This window comes from Poecile atricapillus, chromosome W (genome assembly GCF_030490865.1).
Source record: "Poecile atricapillus isolate bPoeAtr1 chromosome W, bPoeAtr1.hap1, whole genome shotgun sequence".
Classification (NCBI taxonomy): domain Eukaryota; kingdom Metazoa; phylum Chordata; class Aves; order Passeriformes; family Paridae; genus Poecile; species Poecile atricapillus.
Window position 1 is genome coordinate 14,203,611 of NC_081288.1, and position 19,695 is coordinate 14,223,305.

A 19,695-nucleotide genomic window follows, 5' to 3' on the forward strand; every position below is an offset into this window, starting at 1 on the left:
AAAGAGTGAATTTAGAATTATGTAGCTGAAAAAGAACTTTTTTCTTTGACAATCCCAGTAACTCGTTTCAAATTGTTAGTTTTGTGCTACATTCTTTTTTTTTTTTTTTTTTTTTTTTGAATATGCTGAGGTAGCTGTCTAGAGGAGTTAAATCTTCATCTCTGCAGATAATATATAAAATGACAGCTAAAGCCGTCCCTGAGTTTGGGGAAAGCTTCTGAATGGGAGGAAAACATTATTTTATGCTTTCTTGTTAAAAATATGTCAGACTCCAATTTTTTTTTTTTTTAAATATGAACACATCTGCTGAGACCTGCTGCAAATTTACTTGCTTGAGGAAACAACTCAGCCATCTGATGGTGACAGTCATGATGTCCTGAAATTAATTTGGCCCATAACAGTAGTGACAAAATAAACAGTTTTGAGGAATCAAACAGCCCCCATATGACAAAACAGCAGTTGCATAAAATGTGCTGTCTGTTTTGATAAAAATGTGTCTACATTTTTTGTCTTTATATTTAAAGAAAAAATATTCAGGGGAAGTAGAATCCTTGTTTCAAAATAACTTTGTTGGTGATGTTACTCCTGTGCTCATCTATATATATGTGTTTGGGGTTTGTAACAGCTTATTAACCAGAGGTTTCCTTCCTCATGGCTAGCACTCCAAACCTCTGTAGTCAGGTTTCCCAGTGTATTTTTTTGCCACTTGGACCTGTCACTCCTGTATGTGCTTGTACAAACCATCTGTGAGTGTGGCTCAGAAATTGTAGCTTTGCTCTGTTTTTTTGTCCCCAAAGGAATAAGAAGTCAGTTTGCATCTCAGGCTGTTGTTACTGTCTCTTCTGTTTTCTGAGCAATTTTTTTCTCTTGGCTTAGGTGTTCAAGACATGATGCATAACTCCCTTATAAAATTCAGTGGGATAAAATGAAAAAGGTTAATATTTTAAATTTTTCAGTTCTGTGTAAACATGAGCAGTTTTAAAAGGTTGAATATTAATAAGCACTGTAAGGGCATACATTTTTAATGTGGCTGCTGCCCACATTTGAAATTAGGTCATTCAGATTTTCTTCTTGCTGTTTATTCCAGCAGTTAATACAGCACATGAAAGTAGAGTTCAAGACCAGTGGTTTTTACTAATTAGAAGGCTGGAGTTTGTATTTGGAAGGCAAAACATGAAACTATTTACCTATTTATGTCTAGTAACTCTTGAAGAAGCTGGTAAACCTAGAAATGAAATGAAAGAGAGGCAAAGCTATGTGTTTTAAATTGTATTTCGCAGTTTCTCCCAGCTGGAAACAAGACAGGAGTCTGATTACAAATGTTTGCAGCATGCAGTTGGAGATGTGCCAGGATGGCACTATAAAACATTTGCACTGGGGCTTTAGTGGGGGTTGGCATTGTTATTGACTTTCCTAAGGAGTTTTAAAGGTTAGCCAAAGCAAAAGTTTATCTTTTAATGGGCTTACAAATTAGTCTTTTTCTCTATACGAGTACCTTTAGTGCCAGATTTTCAATAGGTATATTTTGTAAAGAGGAAGTAAATTTTTTTACATACTTTTTATATCCCTGTTTGCATTATTGTTTGCAAGATGCCAATTTCTGTGCACTTAATAAATAATGGAGATGCAGCTCTAAATGTCTCACATTCACTCATGAGCAGCAGTAAGTAACAGGAACTCTTAGAAAGCTGAAAGTGGTCTGGAAAGCTTTTTAGTTACTATGTACCATCTCTTGCAAAGCTACTTAAAAGTTAAAGTGTATACGAATTGGTTCCTGTAAAGATACAAAAATAATGATAATCTGGTGTTTGCAGTTGTCACACTTGGAATGAAGTATAACATTGTTATGTTTAAAGCAAGTTAGACTACTACAAAAATAATCAAAATGTTTTTTTTTTCTTTCAGCTCCAGCTGTAAACAGATTCACCAGACGTGCATCAGGTAAGAGGAATGAAGTTCCAGTTGTCTACATAATAGTTGAAACACTATGCTGGCAGTGACTGTCATGTAGAACGTAATATGACATTAGTCAATGTTCTGTAAAGATGTTGGACTTGGGCTAACCTCTAATTTGTTACCTGCTTTACTGAAAAATGTAGCCAAGGTTTCAGGTCATGGAACTTGCACGAAACCTTCTTGTTGCTGTGGAATTTATTAAAAACCTAAACTTCCCCCCACCTTTAAAGAAAATTATTTCAGTTCTAGCAGATATGAAAGTTGAAAGCAAGAACTGAATGTAAACTGAATGTAAGCAGGGTTATACCTTGCTTACTTCACAGACAACCTAAAGCTGCAATTTCATGATCAGCTATGCATGAGGAAATGTACAGCTGTACTGGAAATCTCACTGTCCAAACCCTGGCTGGTTTGTGTGCGTGGTGTGTTGTGCTGCGCAGAGCTGGCAGATCAGCTCTGGAAGCACCATTGCCGTGGTGGTGGTGTGTGGTGTTGGGTGAGCACCTTCCTCACCCAGTGCTGCTTTGTGTATTCTTCAAGTTAACTTGGTTCTTGCTGGCTCAGGGGACTCTGCCTTATTTCCATTACATGTAACAGATCCCTCCAAATTACGTATCATTAAAAGTTAATATTCTTGGCCTTTCCTTTTTGTTCTGCTGTGTCATGTCCTTTAGACTTAATTTTTCATGGCTTTTTTCTTCTGAATTGTGGGGCCCAGAATCTGGATCTTATTTGTTTGAAGTACTACGAATCTGAAAATGTGGTATAAAAGTCACCATGAAATGTAATGAGACTCATGGCTGACTCATAAAGAGTCAGGAGAGCAGGAGATGTGAACTATTCATAGTAATTTCAGTATGTTTAACATCTAAGTATAAAATGCTGTTTGTTTTCAACTTCAGGTCATTTTTAATAAACATATTTCATAATGCAGTAAGTCTATCCAGACTTCTAGTTTTGCTAGTTACAACCTCAGTCAGGTAGTCCCTTGTCAATGTAAAAATATGAGTGAAAATCCTCAGGTTTACTGAGGAGCTGTAGAGAAAAAGGGTTTGCAGGATTGGTGCAAAGCATATCATAGAATCATAGAATGGTTTGGGTTGGAAGGAACCTTAAAGATCACCCAGCTTCAACCCCCTGCCATGGGCAGGGACACCTTCTGCTATCCCAGGTTGCTCAGAGCCCTGCCCAGCCTGGCCTTGGACACTTCCAGGGATCCAGGGGCATCCAGAGCTGGTCTGGGCAACCTGTGCCAATGACTGACCACCTTCACATGTGTATCACAAAGGAAGAAAATGTAATTAGTTCCAAATATTCTCATGTTTTAATTAAGGATAATACTTCATGAGGTACTGTAGTTTGAAATGAAAGGAATGATTTGTTTAGTAGTGCTCAGTAACAGTGAGCAGGACTCTATACAAATCAGATTTCATGTTTTAAGGAGAGTTCTGCTGTGACTGACTGATAGCTGACATTAATGAATGCAGTCCTTCTAACAGATGTGTGATAAGCTTTTGCATTCAGAGATTTTGATTATTTGAAAAGCTAATACTTGCACACAAAAAGCCCCCAATCAGTTATTCTTAATGTTTCTTTAATATTAAATTAACATTTATTTGTAAAAGGAAAATAAAAACATAAATCTGAAAGTTTTGTGCAATTATCAGGGAAATAATTTCTGTAGGGAATTAATATTTCATGTATTTTGGTCTTGTTGTGGAGAGATAGAATAGTTATCTTATTCAGAATAATGAGTCAGGTGGCGTAGTAAATCAGATGTAAATCATGTGAATACATTTCAAGCTCGAACAAAGTAATGCTGCAGTCCACTATGTGTACTATTTTATTAAGTTAGTGATAGCTTTAATAGTTAAAATAACTATTTTTCAAAGAAGGAAGCCAGTGGAAGGTGATAGTTCTTTCTTTTCTTAAATGATAAATGTCAGAGAAGTACAGTACATTTAAGAAACTTCATAAAATATAAAATTAAAAATATAAATCAGACTATGCTGATAATATAAACATTTCACAAGGATGTTTGCAGTCTTAATCATATTTTTAAATACATTTCTTTTAATTGAACAGTTGTCTGTGTAGATTAAGGCCATCAAGATACCTTGCAAAGGGAAAAGCTAGATAGTAGCTGCTGGGCTTGGTTTTTTTTATGCTTGGTAGCTTAACAGCCTTCTGTAGTCAAAGCTGATTCTCATGTTTAGGAAATGCCATATGTATTATGTAGGCAGACCAAATGAAATGTAGGGGTTTTTTTCCTTGAATATGAGTTTCTCTTAATTTTAGGCTGTTTGGCTAAGAGTTATTTTAAAATTTGAAATGTGCAATATTGTTGATTCTTGAGTGCTTTTGAAGATTTTCTTCTGGTGAATATATCTCCAAGCTCGTGGTGAATATTCGGAGAGTTAGCTGTAGAATGTGGTTTCATGTTGCATGTGTTAATGATACTGCAGATTGATTCTGGGAGTGTGTGACTTCAGGGCCCCATTTTGTCATGCCTCTGCCCATAGGTTCTCTCTACTTGCACAGACCTAGGAGTTGTGCTGCCTGAGGGTGGATAGATTTAAATAAAACAGAAATACATGAGGTTCTGGTGCGTTGATTTGCATTGAGTTTCCAGCATTTCTTCACAGAGAACAATAATTCTCTACAATGGGTATTTTGATGTTTCTGTTACTTCTTGGGTAATGCCTAGTATTTTACTTGGTTGCATAAGATATAGTTATTTTTCCTAACTGAGCTAGAAATTAGGCACCCGGAGTTTAATTGCCGAAGCACCTACTGAAAATAATACAGTACAGCATTTATTATTTAACAGCTGTTCCTGTTAACATGCTGAGAATGTATTAATGAACTGTCATTGGTATGTAAGGAAAAAAGCAGAAGTAAGCTAGGATAAATTAGTTGTTCTAGAATTCCAGTTCTTAAAATTTATTGAGCTACCTAATTAGGTATCTCTGATGTGTGTTTATTCATATGTATGTGTATATTTGCAATGTGGGCTCTATACATAAAATACACTTTTGGTGCTAGTGACAGCTACTCACGGGTTAGTTAATAATGCATTCCATTGTTCTAGGCTATGCACAAAGAATAATAGATATTACACTCTTAAAAAGAGGAGTTTAGTAAGAAGAGGAGATTAAAAATACTTTATAGAACTAGAATGAACAATGAGACAGCTGCAAGTAGTTAATCCTTAATTTTTCTTTTCAAATCTGCTGGCACTAAGATGAAGAGAAAGGAAAACAACTGTTGAGGCAATCAAGAGACGTGGGTGTGGAAAAAAAGGGGAGCATGAACGGCACCCCTTTGTCCTTCAGATAGGATGCTAGAGATTCTGTGCAGCCTCATACAGGGGAAAATCTGGGAGCAAGTTTGTCAGAACAGTTTCTTCTTCTACTTTGTGTAAGGTGCCATTAGGAAGAAAGTAACAAAATAAGAGTTTTGGTCTGCAGTATCTTTGAACCATTGTGTGGACTGGATTAGTCATGCCCAGAGTAGCATTTATATATATCACTGCTACTTTTCAATTTAATAATTCCTGCAGGAAGCATGGCAAAGTACTTAAGAATCAGGGTGAATTTTACTGCATTTAGACTACAGGGGTCCTGTTAGTGAAGGAATGGCTAATTGCTTTCTGAAATTATGGAAGAGCATAGGTGATATCAAATTAAATGGTTTTATATAAACTAGTATTTAGGAAGAGCAAATCGACATTGCTAACCGAGAATAGAAAATGTCCCTAGGAACAATATTTCACTTTTGATTTTTCAATCAACTCAACTATATTGAGTTTTTCTTAAAAAGATTGGCACCCACTTTCCTGTGGCATATTAAAAATTGTCAGAGAAAGGCAGCATACTGAAATGAAGTGCTATTCCCTTTTATAGAGTAAAGCAGAAGCTGAGGTTGTACCAAAAATAATGTTGTGGAATTAAGCAGCTGTAAAGTCCCCTTTGAAATGCTCAGGTAGGATGCAGGGTTGTTGTAGAATCACATTGAGTGACAGAAGAAAGAAGAATGAAGGATTTTATTGATGAACTAGTAATTCCAGTTTTTCAGGAAGAATTAATGGTTCTGCTTCTTCTGAGTGATGAATAAACCCCAAACTGAATTCAAGTGACATTGGATTCTCCTTTGTTCATTACACACATGTAGTTAATCTAAAATTTGAAATGTTCAATGTGTATCATTTCTGAAATAAGCAAGGACATAGATGACATACAGTGCTATCTAATACTAAAACTCAAGCACTGAGGCTGCCATTGTAGTGGTGAGGAAAACCAGAAGAAAAAGTGCTATCAGAATTTGAGAGTGTATCTACATTGCATGAGCAGAGTGCACTAAAGAAGGCATATTGTGCCTTGTCAGGGTCCTTCCTACAATTACCATCACTGTAGCTCTCAAATCCTTTGCTGAGTAAGAATAAGGGTGTGGTGCAGTGAGCTGTAGCTACCTTAGAGCCACTGGTCAGGGGGAATGCTGTGCTTTAGTCTGGTCCTGGTCCTGCTTAAAGCACATGTATCATCCAATATCCTGAGCTGGCAGGAAAGTACAACTCCTGTCCCAGTAGAGGACACCCCAAGAGTTGCACCATGTGCCCAAGAGATTGTCCAAATGCTTTTTGAACTCCATCACACTTGGTGCTATGACCGTTTCCCTGGGGAACCTGTTCCAATGCCCAACCACCCTCTGGGTGAAGGAAGTTTTCCTAATGTCCAACCTAAACCTCCCTGACACAGCTTCATGCTGTTCCTTTGGGTCCTGTCACTGGTCACCTGAATGAAGAGATCAGTGGCTGCCCATCCCCTTCCCCTTGTTAGGAAGCTGTGGAATGCTGTGAAGTCTTCCCTCTGTCTCCTTCAGGATAAAAAAGTCAAGTGACCTCATCCATTCCATGACTTTCTCCTTCAGACCCTTCAGCATCTTCATAGCCCTCCTTTGGACATTCTGTAATGGCTTTAGATCTTTATTGAGGCACCCAAAACTGCCCTCAGCACTCGAGGTGAGGCTGTACCAGTGCAGTGCAGAGCAGGACAATCCCCTCCCTTGCCTGGCTGGCGATCCTGTGCCTGATGCCCTCAGGACATGCTTGGCCCTCCTGGCTGCCAGGGCACTGCTGTCTCTTTGACTCTTAGGAATGAAGAACTGATCTCAGAATCTGCCCCACAACACTTCTGGGTCTGTGGAAAGTTAGTGATAAAAGCTGTTTTCCATATGTGATCCATAATTAATTTATCCCACTTCCTTTCTTTAGTTCTTCCTGCATAGACTATTTGCTGTGCCCTTCTGCAAATGAGACAGTCACAGAAACAAGAGTTTAAATTGCTCTTGTTTTCCTCTTGTATTCTCTGGCAATTTGAGAAGAGTTCCTGTCAAAAAATGAATTAACATAGCCCTAGATGCTTAAAGAACACTCTCATTTCCCTCCTAACCACTGTTTTAATTCAGAATGTTTGATAAATAACATCATGATGTTAAACTTGGGAGTATTTGTTCCTGTCCTGTTGTTACCTTGAGATTTGTTGCTTTTGGTGTGGATCTGAAGAAGAGCATGTGTGCTCAGAAGCTCTTCTGCCTCCTTCTGGGTTCAATTGTTTTGGCTGTTCTAGTGACAGATTCTGCCCATGAAACTTTTTCTTCTCTCATTTGCCTTGCATGTATACGAAAACTCTTACATATTACATTGTATAGTTGGACAGTAGTATTGTTCAAAAGAAAAAATCTGGGCTATCTGCATTACTTCATGAAGTTTTTAAGTGGTTCATATTCAACTTTCATTTATTCCTCTCTTAAAACTCCAAAACCTGAAACATAGATTCTAGCAGGTTGTAGCAAAGTGTTTTCTTGTATACATGATCGAACATGAATTTTTCAGAGCCCATTGATGGAGCTGAGTTATAGAAATAGGCAAACTATTGCAAATTAATGCCATGCCATGTTTTAGATACAGCTATCTTTAAGCTATTTTTTTATCATAACACTTAATAAAAGAAGAGATTTTGTAGACGCATACTATAAGGCAAAGTTTGAGGTGGTGGAGGAAGGGAGGAAAAAAGGCAAGAAAAGGGAAAGAGGGAGATGGTAGGAATAAGTACATAACCCTTGTGCGCTGTGACAGGTTGCTATGGAGGGGACTCTCAGTATTTGTCCCAAGGAGTGATAGGGAATAAAGGAAGTAAACAAATAGGGATTGGCCTAGTTTTTACACACATAAATATTTAGGCTATGCCTTGGGGAAAACTCTTGGAATAAATTCTTAGTAAAGAATAGACTAAACTGCACAGGAATCTTGTGTTATTGCAGAAGTTTTAATGGAAGGTAATGCCTTTTCTTGAAGGAATAGAGGTGTAGTTCATACTGCAGCAGTACATAGATGACTTAGATGGTTTAGATGATTTATTGAAATTTCATCTGTATTTCCATGTTTGTTTAGATGTCTCTGCAATCATACAATACTTGACTGAATTTATAAGCTGACTAAAATGTACAGAGTAGTAATTTTTAAATTCCACAAGCTGGTAAAGCTAGATAGCAGCTGTTTCTTTAGAAAATAGGAGAGTTGAGTTTTGAGTTCACAAATTGCTGTGTATCCCTCTTTATAGGAAATTGTAACTTTTCCTGCTGTCTTAGTATTACCTTTGGAAAGCATTCTGCATGTGGTTTTGTATCAATAAAATTATTCATTGTAGTTTTTTCAGCTATTTGGGTTGTTCTTGTTTCAGACATATGAAACATAAACCAGAGATTGGTGTTGAAATATGAATCCAATTTGTCTGTATGGACAGTTGCCCAGCCTGTTTGAGGAAGAGCTCAGACATCCTAGCAAGGTACCTAGCAAGGTATCAAGTTGTTAGACTGATTGACCAGTACCTTTAAAGCCATTTTGTGTGTAACTGGTATGTAAGATGGGTGTGGAAAAGTGTTTTATATGTCAAGCCCTAGCTGCAGCCAGCAGCATGGCCTCATCCATACCACTATTTGGGAATGGTCCTGTTTGGGACTGTGCCCAGGACCGTGCTGGAGCCTGGTGTGGGTGAGTGAGTGTGGTGGAGGCAGCGGTGTGGTGGTGCCATTCTGAGCCAGAGGCAATGGTTGGATAACGCCAGTTCCAAGCCAGAGGGAACAGGTGGATAACGTCGGTTCTGAGCTGGAGGGAGTGGTTGGATAACGCCGGTTCTGACCCAGAGGCCATGGTTGGATAACGCCGGTTCTGAGCCAGAGGCAATGGTTGGATAACGCCGGTTCTGAGCCAGAGGCAATGGTTGGATAACGCCGGTTCTGAGCCAGAGGCAATGGTTGGATAACGCTGGTTCCCAGCTGGAGGGAGCGGGTGGATAACGCCGGTTCTGAGCCAGGGGCAGTGGTTGGATAATGCCGGTTCTGAGCCAGGGGCAATGGTTGGATAATGCCGGTTCTGAGCTGGAGGGAGCAGTCAGGGCAACTGTGGTCAAGTTGAGCTCTGTGCTGAGCACTTTTTGCATGTGGTTCACTCCCTCTTTTTGAACACTTTTGTAACTAATATTGTTGGTGTTACTGTTCTTTCCTTATCTTTTTGCTGTTTCCAGTAAATTGCTATAATATCAACCCATGATCTTTACCTTTTGTGCCTCCAGTTCTCCTCTCCTGCCCACTGCAGGGGGAAGAGAAATGAGTGAGTAAGCAGCATGGTTTGGAGAGTCTCAGTGGGAGCACTAAATTCTTAAACCTCAACAGTCATACTGTGTTTTCTGTTTCAACTTGCTTCTAAGTTTGCATTCATTATTCATGATCTCAGAGATCCCAATAACCCATGATCAGAGAAGTTAATGACCTTCCAATGCTTTTATCAGGATGCTCATAACTCGTGGTTTTGAAACAAATAAAATAATGTTGTTTTTTTAAATGAGAATGGATCCCTGTTGCTGAAAGAAAGAGGAAGGATTTTAAAATAAATGTGGAACAGGTGTGTATTGATAGTCATTATTTAAGAGTTCTGATATTTTTTCTTTAAAATATTTCAGTGTCTGTGTCTATGATAAGCTCCTCTTTGGTTGCTGTGCTATATTGTTCGTCCACACTTGTGTGAGGCTAGGGAGGTACGCTCCCTCCACTGTAACTGATAGAGCATGAACCTGTAGGCTGTTGTATCTGCTTACCAGTTTTCCAAAACAACTCCATTCCATCTGTGACTTCATGTGGTTTGACCTTCATGCTATAGAAGATTTTTTCTGAAGGATAAAAGATGAGTAAGACAAGGCATGTTTTACATAGCAAGTTGTTTGAAACGGAATAACAGTATTTGTTGCATTAATGTGAATGCATCCTTAAGGGGTTAAGGTGAATAATTCTTCTTGTTCTAATAACAATTTCGTGTGAAAGTGAAAAAGATGGATTTCTGGTGTCTTCACAGTTATTGTGAAGAATTATAATGAGCATGCCAGAGTGAAAAATTGCTACAATTTTTCTTTGCTACAATGCCACAATCCACTAATGAGGAAAATTGTATGTATTTATTATGTAGAATAGGAAGCAGGACTCCATGAGAAAATAAAGAAAAATGACTTGTCAGAGGAAATATTAAATGGAATTGTTTGAGCCTTGTTTAGTTTTCTTGTTAAACCTGAGATTGCATGGAGACACTCTTTCCCCTCTAGATACACAAGAAAATAATAAAAATTTGGAGATCCACTTTCAAATAATCAGTCACAGAAGAGGAACCCCATCATTCTAAATGCAAAGCTTCAGTCAGTCTTTGAAACCATCTTTCACTCCGAACATCAGCTACACACTGCAACAAAATTTGGAGTTTACACCTTTACCATTGCTTCGCGTGCAGTCTAGTAAGTGATGAGTGCATCTTTAAGGCACAAATTCAATGCCTACTTGTCAGTCTTTTTCTCTCCTGCTGTCACAGTCTGAGTTTTGGAAATACAGCTTCCAATTGGAGCAGTACTCTAGCAAAACCGTGCTCTCTGAGCTGGGGACTTGGAACACTGAAAGGGGGAAGTCCTAAATAATAATTACTTTCTAGTCTCTCATATTCTTGCCAGTGAGCAACAGGAAGAGACATATTTTTTCTGCTAGCATTGATCTGGGGACTACTTTCACACCTGTACTAGTTGGTTCACAGCTGAATACATTTACTCTTTTGTTCATTTTTTTTGTCTATCCCATCATAGTCATATATTACATATAGCAATATATCATCATAGTAATATACTAATATCAAAGGTAGTCATGCATACAATTTAATATTTTCAGGCATTTTCCTTACTGAGAAGATAAGCACTAATCTAATTCTTTATTTTAAAAAAACTGCTCCATTTATGCTATCCATTTGTGAATAAGTTCCTGGGGAATGCCAGCCATCACAAGTTTGGGGTTTAGGTTCAAATAGATGAAGTCAAAGAATCAGCCAACAGCTGACAAAAACGTCTGTGTATGTATTTATAAAGAACATAGCAGAAATGTCTCCCTATATAATGCTTACCTATTATTCTGTAGGATTTTTAGACATATCACAGAATCAATCACATTTTCTCATGGTTAGTGTGAAGGAATGCTTCAAATGCAAAATACCTAAGAAAGAAGAGAAATGCTTACGCCTACTTTGTGGCATAATTACACTGAAAAAGAAGAGATCCTAATCTGAAAAATCTTGAGGTGTGCTCCTGGGATCTGTTGGTTCGTGAGTAATTACAGCAGAGAATCCAAATTGTCGTTGTGGTTCAGTAGTGCCCAACAACACAAATGTGTTATTGCACGTTGGTGAGGACTGTACATTTTGTTAATTGACTTTCTTAGCTGTGCAAGTCAAATTGTGTAGGAAGAACAAGTATGGAATGTCCCATTGTTCATCCTAATATGTATGGGGCTTATTAGACCAGCACAGTTGGCTTCTTTAATGTGCCATCCAGGAAACTGGTCTGTTGCAAGAATGAGGAAGGGAGAGTGGTACAGTTCTTATGGGTCAGTACAAGAAACACAGTCCATGTGTGAAAAATACTAAAATGCTGTTGGAGAATGGTCATGCAGCTGTCACAGCAGCAAAGCAGAGGCAGGAGCAACAGAGTGTGACAATTGCTGATACACTGGGTTAGCAAGGGCCTGGAAGAGAGGAGTAGGAAGCCTATGCTTGATGCAGTCAAAAAGAACAATTAAGTGGGATTTCAAATCCTTTGTGGTACGCCTACCACCAAGTGCCCAGCAGCAGTGCTTGTTGGGTGTGAGACACCCTCGCTGCCTGCACTGTGCACATTCCCATCTCTGCAGAAAACCTGCCCTGAAAGGGAAGGCAGATTAAAACATGTGATGGTATAAAAGCTGTGCTGCATAAAGGAGACAAAGGCTGCCTGCTATTAGAGCCTGGTTTGCTGCAGTCTGACACAAAAGTAGATGTGTATATCGCCATGCTAATGCTCTGTACCTGCTTATGTGATCGTGGAGCTCATGGTATCCTCACATCTGACTCTGAAACCAGCTGCTTAAAACCTTCTGCACAGAACTGGACTGTGGAATGGTCAGGAAACTGTAGATTTAAAGTTTAAAGTAACAGGAATAATTTAATTCCCCCCACAACATTGGAATATTACTGTCACCTAACGTAGAACAAAAAGCTGTCCTGAGAAATTTACATATAAAGCACTTAATTGAATGTCACACAAGCTTATGGTTTATGTTTTTCAGCTTTTTAAATCAGGTAAATCTAGCAAAATAAAGTGTGTAACTGTTGGTGTAGAGAGATGCCTTAAGTGGAATAAAATGTTAATGATTTTGTTAAAAAAGGTATTAATTTGGGAAAAATATTTGACAATAAATACAACCCACTAAGTAATGGTATTTTCTCTACTTTCCTAAAAGCCATAAGCCGTTTTGTCACATACTATCATTCATTTATGTATTCTAACTTTCTAAGTAGGATTTCTTACATGTTTTCTTTATGAGTAGCCCTTGTGCAGACAAAGTCTCAGGCGTGCCAACTGGCTTTTTTTGCCAGTTTTGTGGTGATGATTTCCCAAATTACTTTTTAATTTTTATTTTGATGATCAAGTTGGGGGGAAAATGTAGAATTGTGATATAGTGCACTGACACTTGTTTGAAATTCTTGATTTAAATAGCAAATTTTTCAAGAGTGTGCCAACTTTACCTTTCACAAAAAAATAAATATAAAAAATAAAATATATAAAGTTACGGAATGTTTTTATTCTATTAAAAAATTATTTTCTCCTGTACTTGGCACTGCCAAGGACACACGAGTGTTCAGTTTTGGGCCCCTCACTACAGCAAAGACATGGAGATGCTGGAGCAAGTCCAGAGAAAGACAACCCAGTTGGGGAAGGGTCTGGAGCACAAGCCCTACAAGGAGCAGCTGAGGGAGCTGGGGGTGTTCAGCCTAGAGAAAAGGAGGCTCAGGGGAGTTCTTATCAGGCTCTATAACTCCCAGAAAGGAGGTTGTATGAAAGGGAGAGTCAATGTCTTCTCCCAGTGAACAAGTGACAAGGGGAAATGACCCTCAGTTGCACCAGGGGGCATATACATTGGACACTGGGAAAAATTTATTCACCTAGACTGGTGAAGCCTTGGAACAGGCTGCCCAGGGAAGTGATGGAGTCCCTATCCCTGCAAGTGTTCAAAGAATGAATCAATGTTTAGTGGGTATAGTGGTATTAGAACAAAGGTTGGACTTGATGATCTTGGAGGTCTTTTCTAGCCTTAGTGATTCTATGATTCTTTTGGAAACTGGACTTAAAGAATTTTGACTACTGAAAAATGCCAATAATACTCATAATTCTGGCATATCCATATATTTCTGGCAAATAATTCTTAGGATATGCTATTTCGTGGTTCACTTCTGGCCATAATGCCGTTCTTATTTGGAGTTGGAGAAAGTTTTTTCAATACCTGTGACATTTTCAAAGCTGAAGCAAAATCAGTTCCAGTGTTGGGTGACTTTTACTTTAAGAACTGCATATGTGACAAAATAGCTTTAAAATTTATCATTAAAAGCTTTGCATTAAGCTTGAATTATTAAATAGAAAAAAACCCTGTACACCAGAAGTTATAATTGACTGATCATGAGTTACCTTTTCTATCCTGAATTTTTACACCTTTGTATTCAGGGCTAGGCCTTATTTTTTACAAGCTCTAAATATATCCCATCAATTTGAATGAGAAAGGAGGTGCTCAGTTGGCTGGAGGTTGAGGTGGTAAGTGGTTGTATTGTGCAAGAGAGGAAGCAAATTTCAGGGGCATTTCTGTTCATGTCACGCTTCTTATGCAGGGCTCTTTAATCAAAACACAACATGACGGAGAGATCATTTGCAAAGGCATTATTTATATGAGCAATTGGAATTGTCGCTATTTATAGACTGGTTGCAATCACATCTGACGACTGGGTTTCTTAGTGCATTTATCGTACGAGTGATGCCAGCGGGAACTCTGTATTTACTTCCCCATGCTGCCATTTTTAATGAATACTTCTTTTTAATGAAACTTCTCTATTATTCTTCCTGGTGTTGGTTTCATGACTGCAAAGTTAAAACTACCACCGTCCTTCCTTCCTGAGGTAAAATCAACGCACTTTAATGACTGGATTGTGAAATAGCACATTGATGCAGGTGGGTAGAGCTATGTAAGTGGCTTAATGGAAAGGAATAATGTAACCCTGGTCTGGCTGGATTAGTGGAGGCAATTTTTTACCAGCCATCAGGGATGTGCATGTACCCCTTTGCTAACAACCAAATTTTAGCATCATAACTTTTGGAGGGTTTTAACCTACGTTTTTATTTTGTGTTCTGCACAAAATGACCTGGGAGTGGAATAACTTCATGTTGTCCCCTTATTTTTGGGGAGGATTGTGTCCAATGAAGACTTACTATTCTGTTTTCCAGTAGAGTCATTGGTCCTTTAGTTGGGACAGACACGTATTGGTACAGATACAGATGTGTATATATGGGTATATTATGTTAAAAACATTTAACTTCATGAGGGCTTAAAAATATGCTGGGGGCCTTCTGCTGTGCCCACTGGAATCTGTGGCAATATTTATTTTTTTAATGAAGGTTTGACTGATTTTTAAAAATTTTTAATTTTCAAAGGTGAGTTTATTTTGCTGAGAAGGTATGAATGTGTTTATATTATGAGGAAGATCTTAAAATTTCATCAACAGTTCACTGAATTTTTTTATCTTCCCTCTTGCACTGAGCCTTTTCTTAGGTTTTCAGTGGTGACAGCATAATAAGAAACACTTTATTTTGAACTGTTCTTGAAAAAGAATAAATAAAAATATGAAAAGCCTGTTTCTTACTAGGTGTGTTACAGTAGAAATTCATGTCCATTTTAGATAGTTTTGTTATCACCAATAAATTATTGTGTTTTTCTGTGGGTGATACTCTACATAGTTATTGACAGTGTTTCTATACATCCTCCTCCTTACTGCAGATCACACATTATTTTCCCTTGGCAGTACTTGCAGGGACTCAGTACCTGACCCTGCCTCATCTTCGGAGGGAGGAGTGGGTTACAGCACAAGCTGTAGCAAGCTCAGAGAGGTGTTGGATCCTGCAGCCACTCTGCAGAGATGAAACACTTTCTGCTTAGGCAGATTTTCTTCTTCGTGGTGCATCCCGTTCTTTTTGTTTAAAGCAGTAATGTCTTTATAATTTATTGCTGTGAGACTTGAGAGATTTGCATTCCATCTTTGATCCATATTTTTATTTTTTATTTTTAAAAGAACTATTTTTTATTGCTCAGAAAGTGATGCATTCCTGATGAATGCTCTATTTGCTATTCTCTTAAATTCGGCAAGGGGAGGGATCGGGTGCCCTTGTTGCACAGGAGTGGTGTGGAGAAAGCCACCAAGGCCTCAGCTGGTTCACGTGTCTGAGGTTTCAGTGACCCTCTTGGTCGCTGTCAGGGGCAAGCTCCACTCTGTGCACCTCTGGGACAAAACTGGTGCAGTTCCTAAGATGGCTTCTCAAGAAAGTGTATTTTACCAGACTGGTCATGATTAAGTGGAGCCCATGGAGCTCCAAGTCTTGTGATATGGATAAAGCTTCTGAGTTCACACTTTATAGCACCAGTTTACCAAATCTACACCAAGATATTAAGCATATGTCAGCTTTCAGTTTTGGGCCCTTCTCTACTCCAGGTGCTAGAGTGAGTCCAGAGAAGGGCAATGGAGCTGGGGAAGGGTCTGGAGCACAAGTCCTGTGAGGGAGGAGCAGCTGAGGGAGCCGGGGGTGTTCAGCCTGGAGAAGAGGAGGCTCAAGGGAGACCTTACTGGTCTCTACAACTGCCTGAAAGGAGGCTGTGGCCAGGATGGGATCAACATCTTCTCCCAGGCCACTAGCAACAACAAAAGAGGGTATAGCCTCAGGCTGTGCCAGCAGAGGTTTGGACATCAGCAGGAATTTCTTCACAGAATGGGATATTAAACACTGGAATGGGCTGCTCAGGGAGGTGGTGGAGTCACCATCCCTGGAGGTGTTCAAGAAAAGAGTGAACGTGGAACTTGGTGCCATGGTCTAGTTCACAAGGTAGTGACCAGTCAGAGGTTTGACTTGATGATCTCAGAGGTCTTTCCCAACATTATTGTTTCTGTGAAAATAGTTTCAAATGAACTACATAGAAGAATTTTTTAGCATAAAACAGTAATGAATTCTGGTCCCTTTAATATTGGGGGCATTGGGATAGAAACACCAATAGCATGCTCAGACTTACAATCAATAGCATTTTTGTCTTTTATGTATCTGAATCTTTGCAGTTCCTGGAGGTTTTCCATATTTTGATGATCATTCTTCTGTATATCCCATTATTATCCAGGCTTCTCAGTTTCTTCATATTATTGATTTTCCTTTGTGCATCTTTGTCAAAGATGGAAAATGTTCACCAGACTTGAATGATCTATACACTGCCTTGTGTGTACTGTGCGACTTTGAGAGCTTCAACTAGTTGTAAATAACTTTCCCTTTAAGCTTGGCCCACTGAAAGGTGCCTAAGAGTATTAAAAACCCACGCTGATTTATAAGTGTTTACATGAAGTGTGGTACCTTCAAATTCATTTGTCACAGTATTTCAAGCATGGCACTGTTTATTTTCAACACTTGTAGCTTTCAATTTTTATTGCTTTTTATTGTTTTCTATTTCTTAATAATTAGAATAGCTTTATTTAGTACACCAGCAGTGGGTACCTCAGCAGTCTGATTCATTCAACTCAGTGTGGTTCATTCAGCCAGAATATTTTTGTTATCTCCTAGCTGTGCTGTTATCATGCTAACTTTTATACTGAATGATTATTGCATCATTAAACCTCAAATTTCTAGAAGTCTCGAGGGAACTGTGTACAAATTAAATCAAGTTCTTTAGCACTGCTACTTACACATGGGGTGTTTATAAAAGAAATAGAATTTCCTTGGCATTCCTTCATCTTTCTCTGTGGCCTTCATTATTCCCTCTAAGTTTGATCTCTAGAAGAACATTCTGTTACAAATAATTGTTTTGGCTGAAGAAGCTAGATGCCACTCTGTCTTACACTAAGGGTTCATTTATTCTTTGATAGTTAATAGAGTTGTTGTTGAAAAGCAGCTGTAGGTACTTCGTTTCCTGGGAGAAAAGAACTATAAGCCTGAATTCTAGCACCTGGAAAAGTGAGATGTTAACTCTTTAATTTGTGCTGTAATTCTAGGAGCTTTTGTGAAAAGTGGTTACCTGGATACAAGATTTCTTAGGATATTGGTTTCAGTAAATGTGAAGTGTTTGGCTCAGGTTAGGATCTTTAGTATTTTGCCCTTTCAAATTTAAAGGAATTGTAGCTTACACAAGGGAAATACAGTATTATCTCTTCTCTCATGAAGTAAAAATAGAAATAAAAATATATCTTCCCTTCTATTCAGTAAGAATAATTTCATGTGTATATTGTTTTCCTGAAAGTATGTTTCTCTTTTGCATCCACTGCACAGTTTCGAGAGGAAACCGAGTTAGAAGCACATATTTTATGTTTAGTTTTCAAAATGGAAAATGCACTGTTTTCAGAGGTTTTCTGATATGGATTCAGTTGCTGAGAAATTTGCTGTATTTGCACTCATGAGCTTTTTCCTGCTGTCTTAAGGTTTCATTTTCTGCTGAAATGATGTGAGGTCGTGGTTTTGTAGGGGAATGCAAGAGCTGGTCCCAGTGGAGATCCTGTGTAATAAGGCAAGCGACTAGGAGTTGAGGTTTGTGTAAGACGAGGAAGTCTGCAGAAAATGGAGGATACTGAAACAAGCACTGGAATACAGCAGCAAAGTATTTGTGGAGATGTGCTCAGCTTTTTCCAGATTCTGTGATGTAATTATTAAAAATTTGTTGCAGAAGTCAGGAGGCCATTCATGCAATTTAGTAATTTCTTCTTTATGGGAAAAAACTCAGTCTTGCTTTATTAGCTGCAGGTGGAGAAAAATACTTTAGTCATCACAGTCATTTAGGTATGGAATAGACTGGGAAGTCCAAACCAACTGTCTTGTCAGTCTGATGCTGTCTGAGCTCATATTGTCAGGTGTTCATTAGAGAGCTCCTCCTGCACACGTATGTTAGTTTCCTGGGGTTCATCTTTTCTTCAAGTGCAGAGTGGTTTTAAGTAGATACTGAGAAAATGGAGTTAAGTGATGGTGACCAGCACAAAAGAGTAATACACCTTGGAGCATCCTATGTGTGCTGATGACACCTCATCCAGGCATTCTGCATCCTCTTATATTAGTATAAAACAAGGAGTGAAACAGCACTGTGGAATTCTGCAAGATCCATAGACAGAAGGAAAAATAAAACTGGTTTCACAATATCCAGGAAAGATAGATGTGTTAGTGTGTTTGCCCATTTAGTCTTTTGAATACAGTAGTATTTAGTTCATAATGGTGTCAAATATGCATGTGTAGGAGGGGTGGAGGGTGTTTAGAAAGCTGAAAATATGTCCTTCTTTTTTGAGTCCTCAGACTGCACTGTCTGCATTTAACAGTGGCTGAGGACAGTTCAAGTAGTGACAGGTCGTCAGCTGAATGAGTGGAGGCTTGTTTTTTTTTTTTTTCTCTTAGGAAAAGATTACTTCTGTGAGACCTCAATGCCTTTTTTCTTGTTCTGAGTGGTAAGTAGTCATGCAGTTACAGACAACTTCTATTATTAAAATATAAGTGTGGTAATTTGTGTTTTCAGGGTGATTATTGTCCCCCTTCTTGGAATGATAATATTTGTAGCCCATCTTTTGGCTTGTTATGGTTGTCTGCACCATTAGGGGTGCAAGTGAGCATGTACTGATTGCTGTGTGGGACTTGCTTTTTTCCTTGGTGTGTAGGTACCAGTATTATTTCATTACTGGACTTCATATTTTGACTACAGAAAAGTAAAACAACACATCTATTATTTAATAGTTTTAATTTGTCTTCTGAACTTCCTTTGGCTATTTAAAAAAAATTCGGTCAGCAAAAGGTCTTGAATTTGTTTTTTTGGAATTGTTGAGAAAACAGATGTTCAAAATCAACCATTTCAAAACTTGGCAGAAATACTTTCCCTAATGTTTTTTGTCTACCTGTCTTCCTGTTATATCTGGAACCTGTTTAATAGGTTTGGTTTATTATATTTCTTATAGAGGATTATGTGAGCACGACTTCTCCATTCAACCAAAGCCAATATAACTAAAATCAGCATGCTAAAATTCCAGGAGACGAGCTCCATCAGCTTATTCTCTCATTTCATTTTGCTTAGCAGCCTGGG

General features: G+C 38.4%; 1 protein-coding gene across 1 annotated transcript in view; it reads left to right on the forward strand.

Annotated features, from left to right (window-relative positions):
* PRKAR2B (protein kinase cAMP-dependent type II regulatory subunit beta) overlaps nucleotides 1-19,695 on the forward strand; it is a 75,510-nt gene that overhangs the window by 26,490 nt on the left and 29,325 nt on the right. Inside the window, exon 2 of the mRNA XM_058863916.1 lies at nucleotides 1,906-1,941. Coding sequence (XP_058719899.1) covers nucleotides 1,906-1,941 — 36 coding nt within the window. The remainder of the gene's footprint in view (nucleotides 1-1,905; nucleotides 1,942-19,695) is intronic.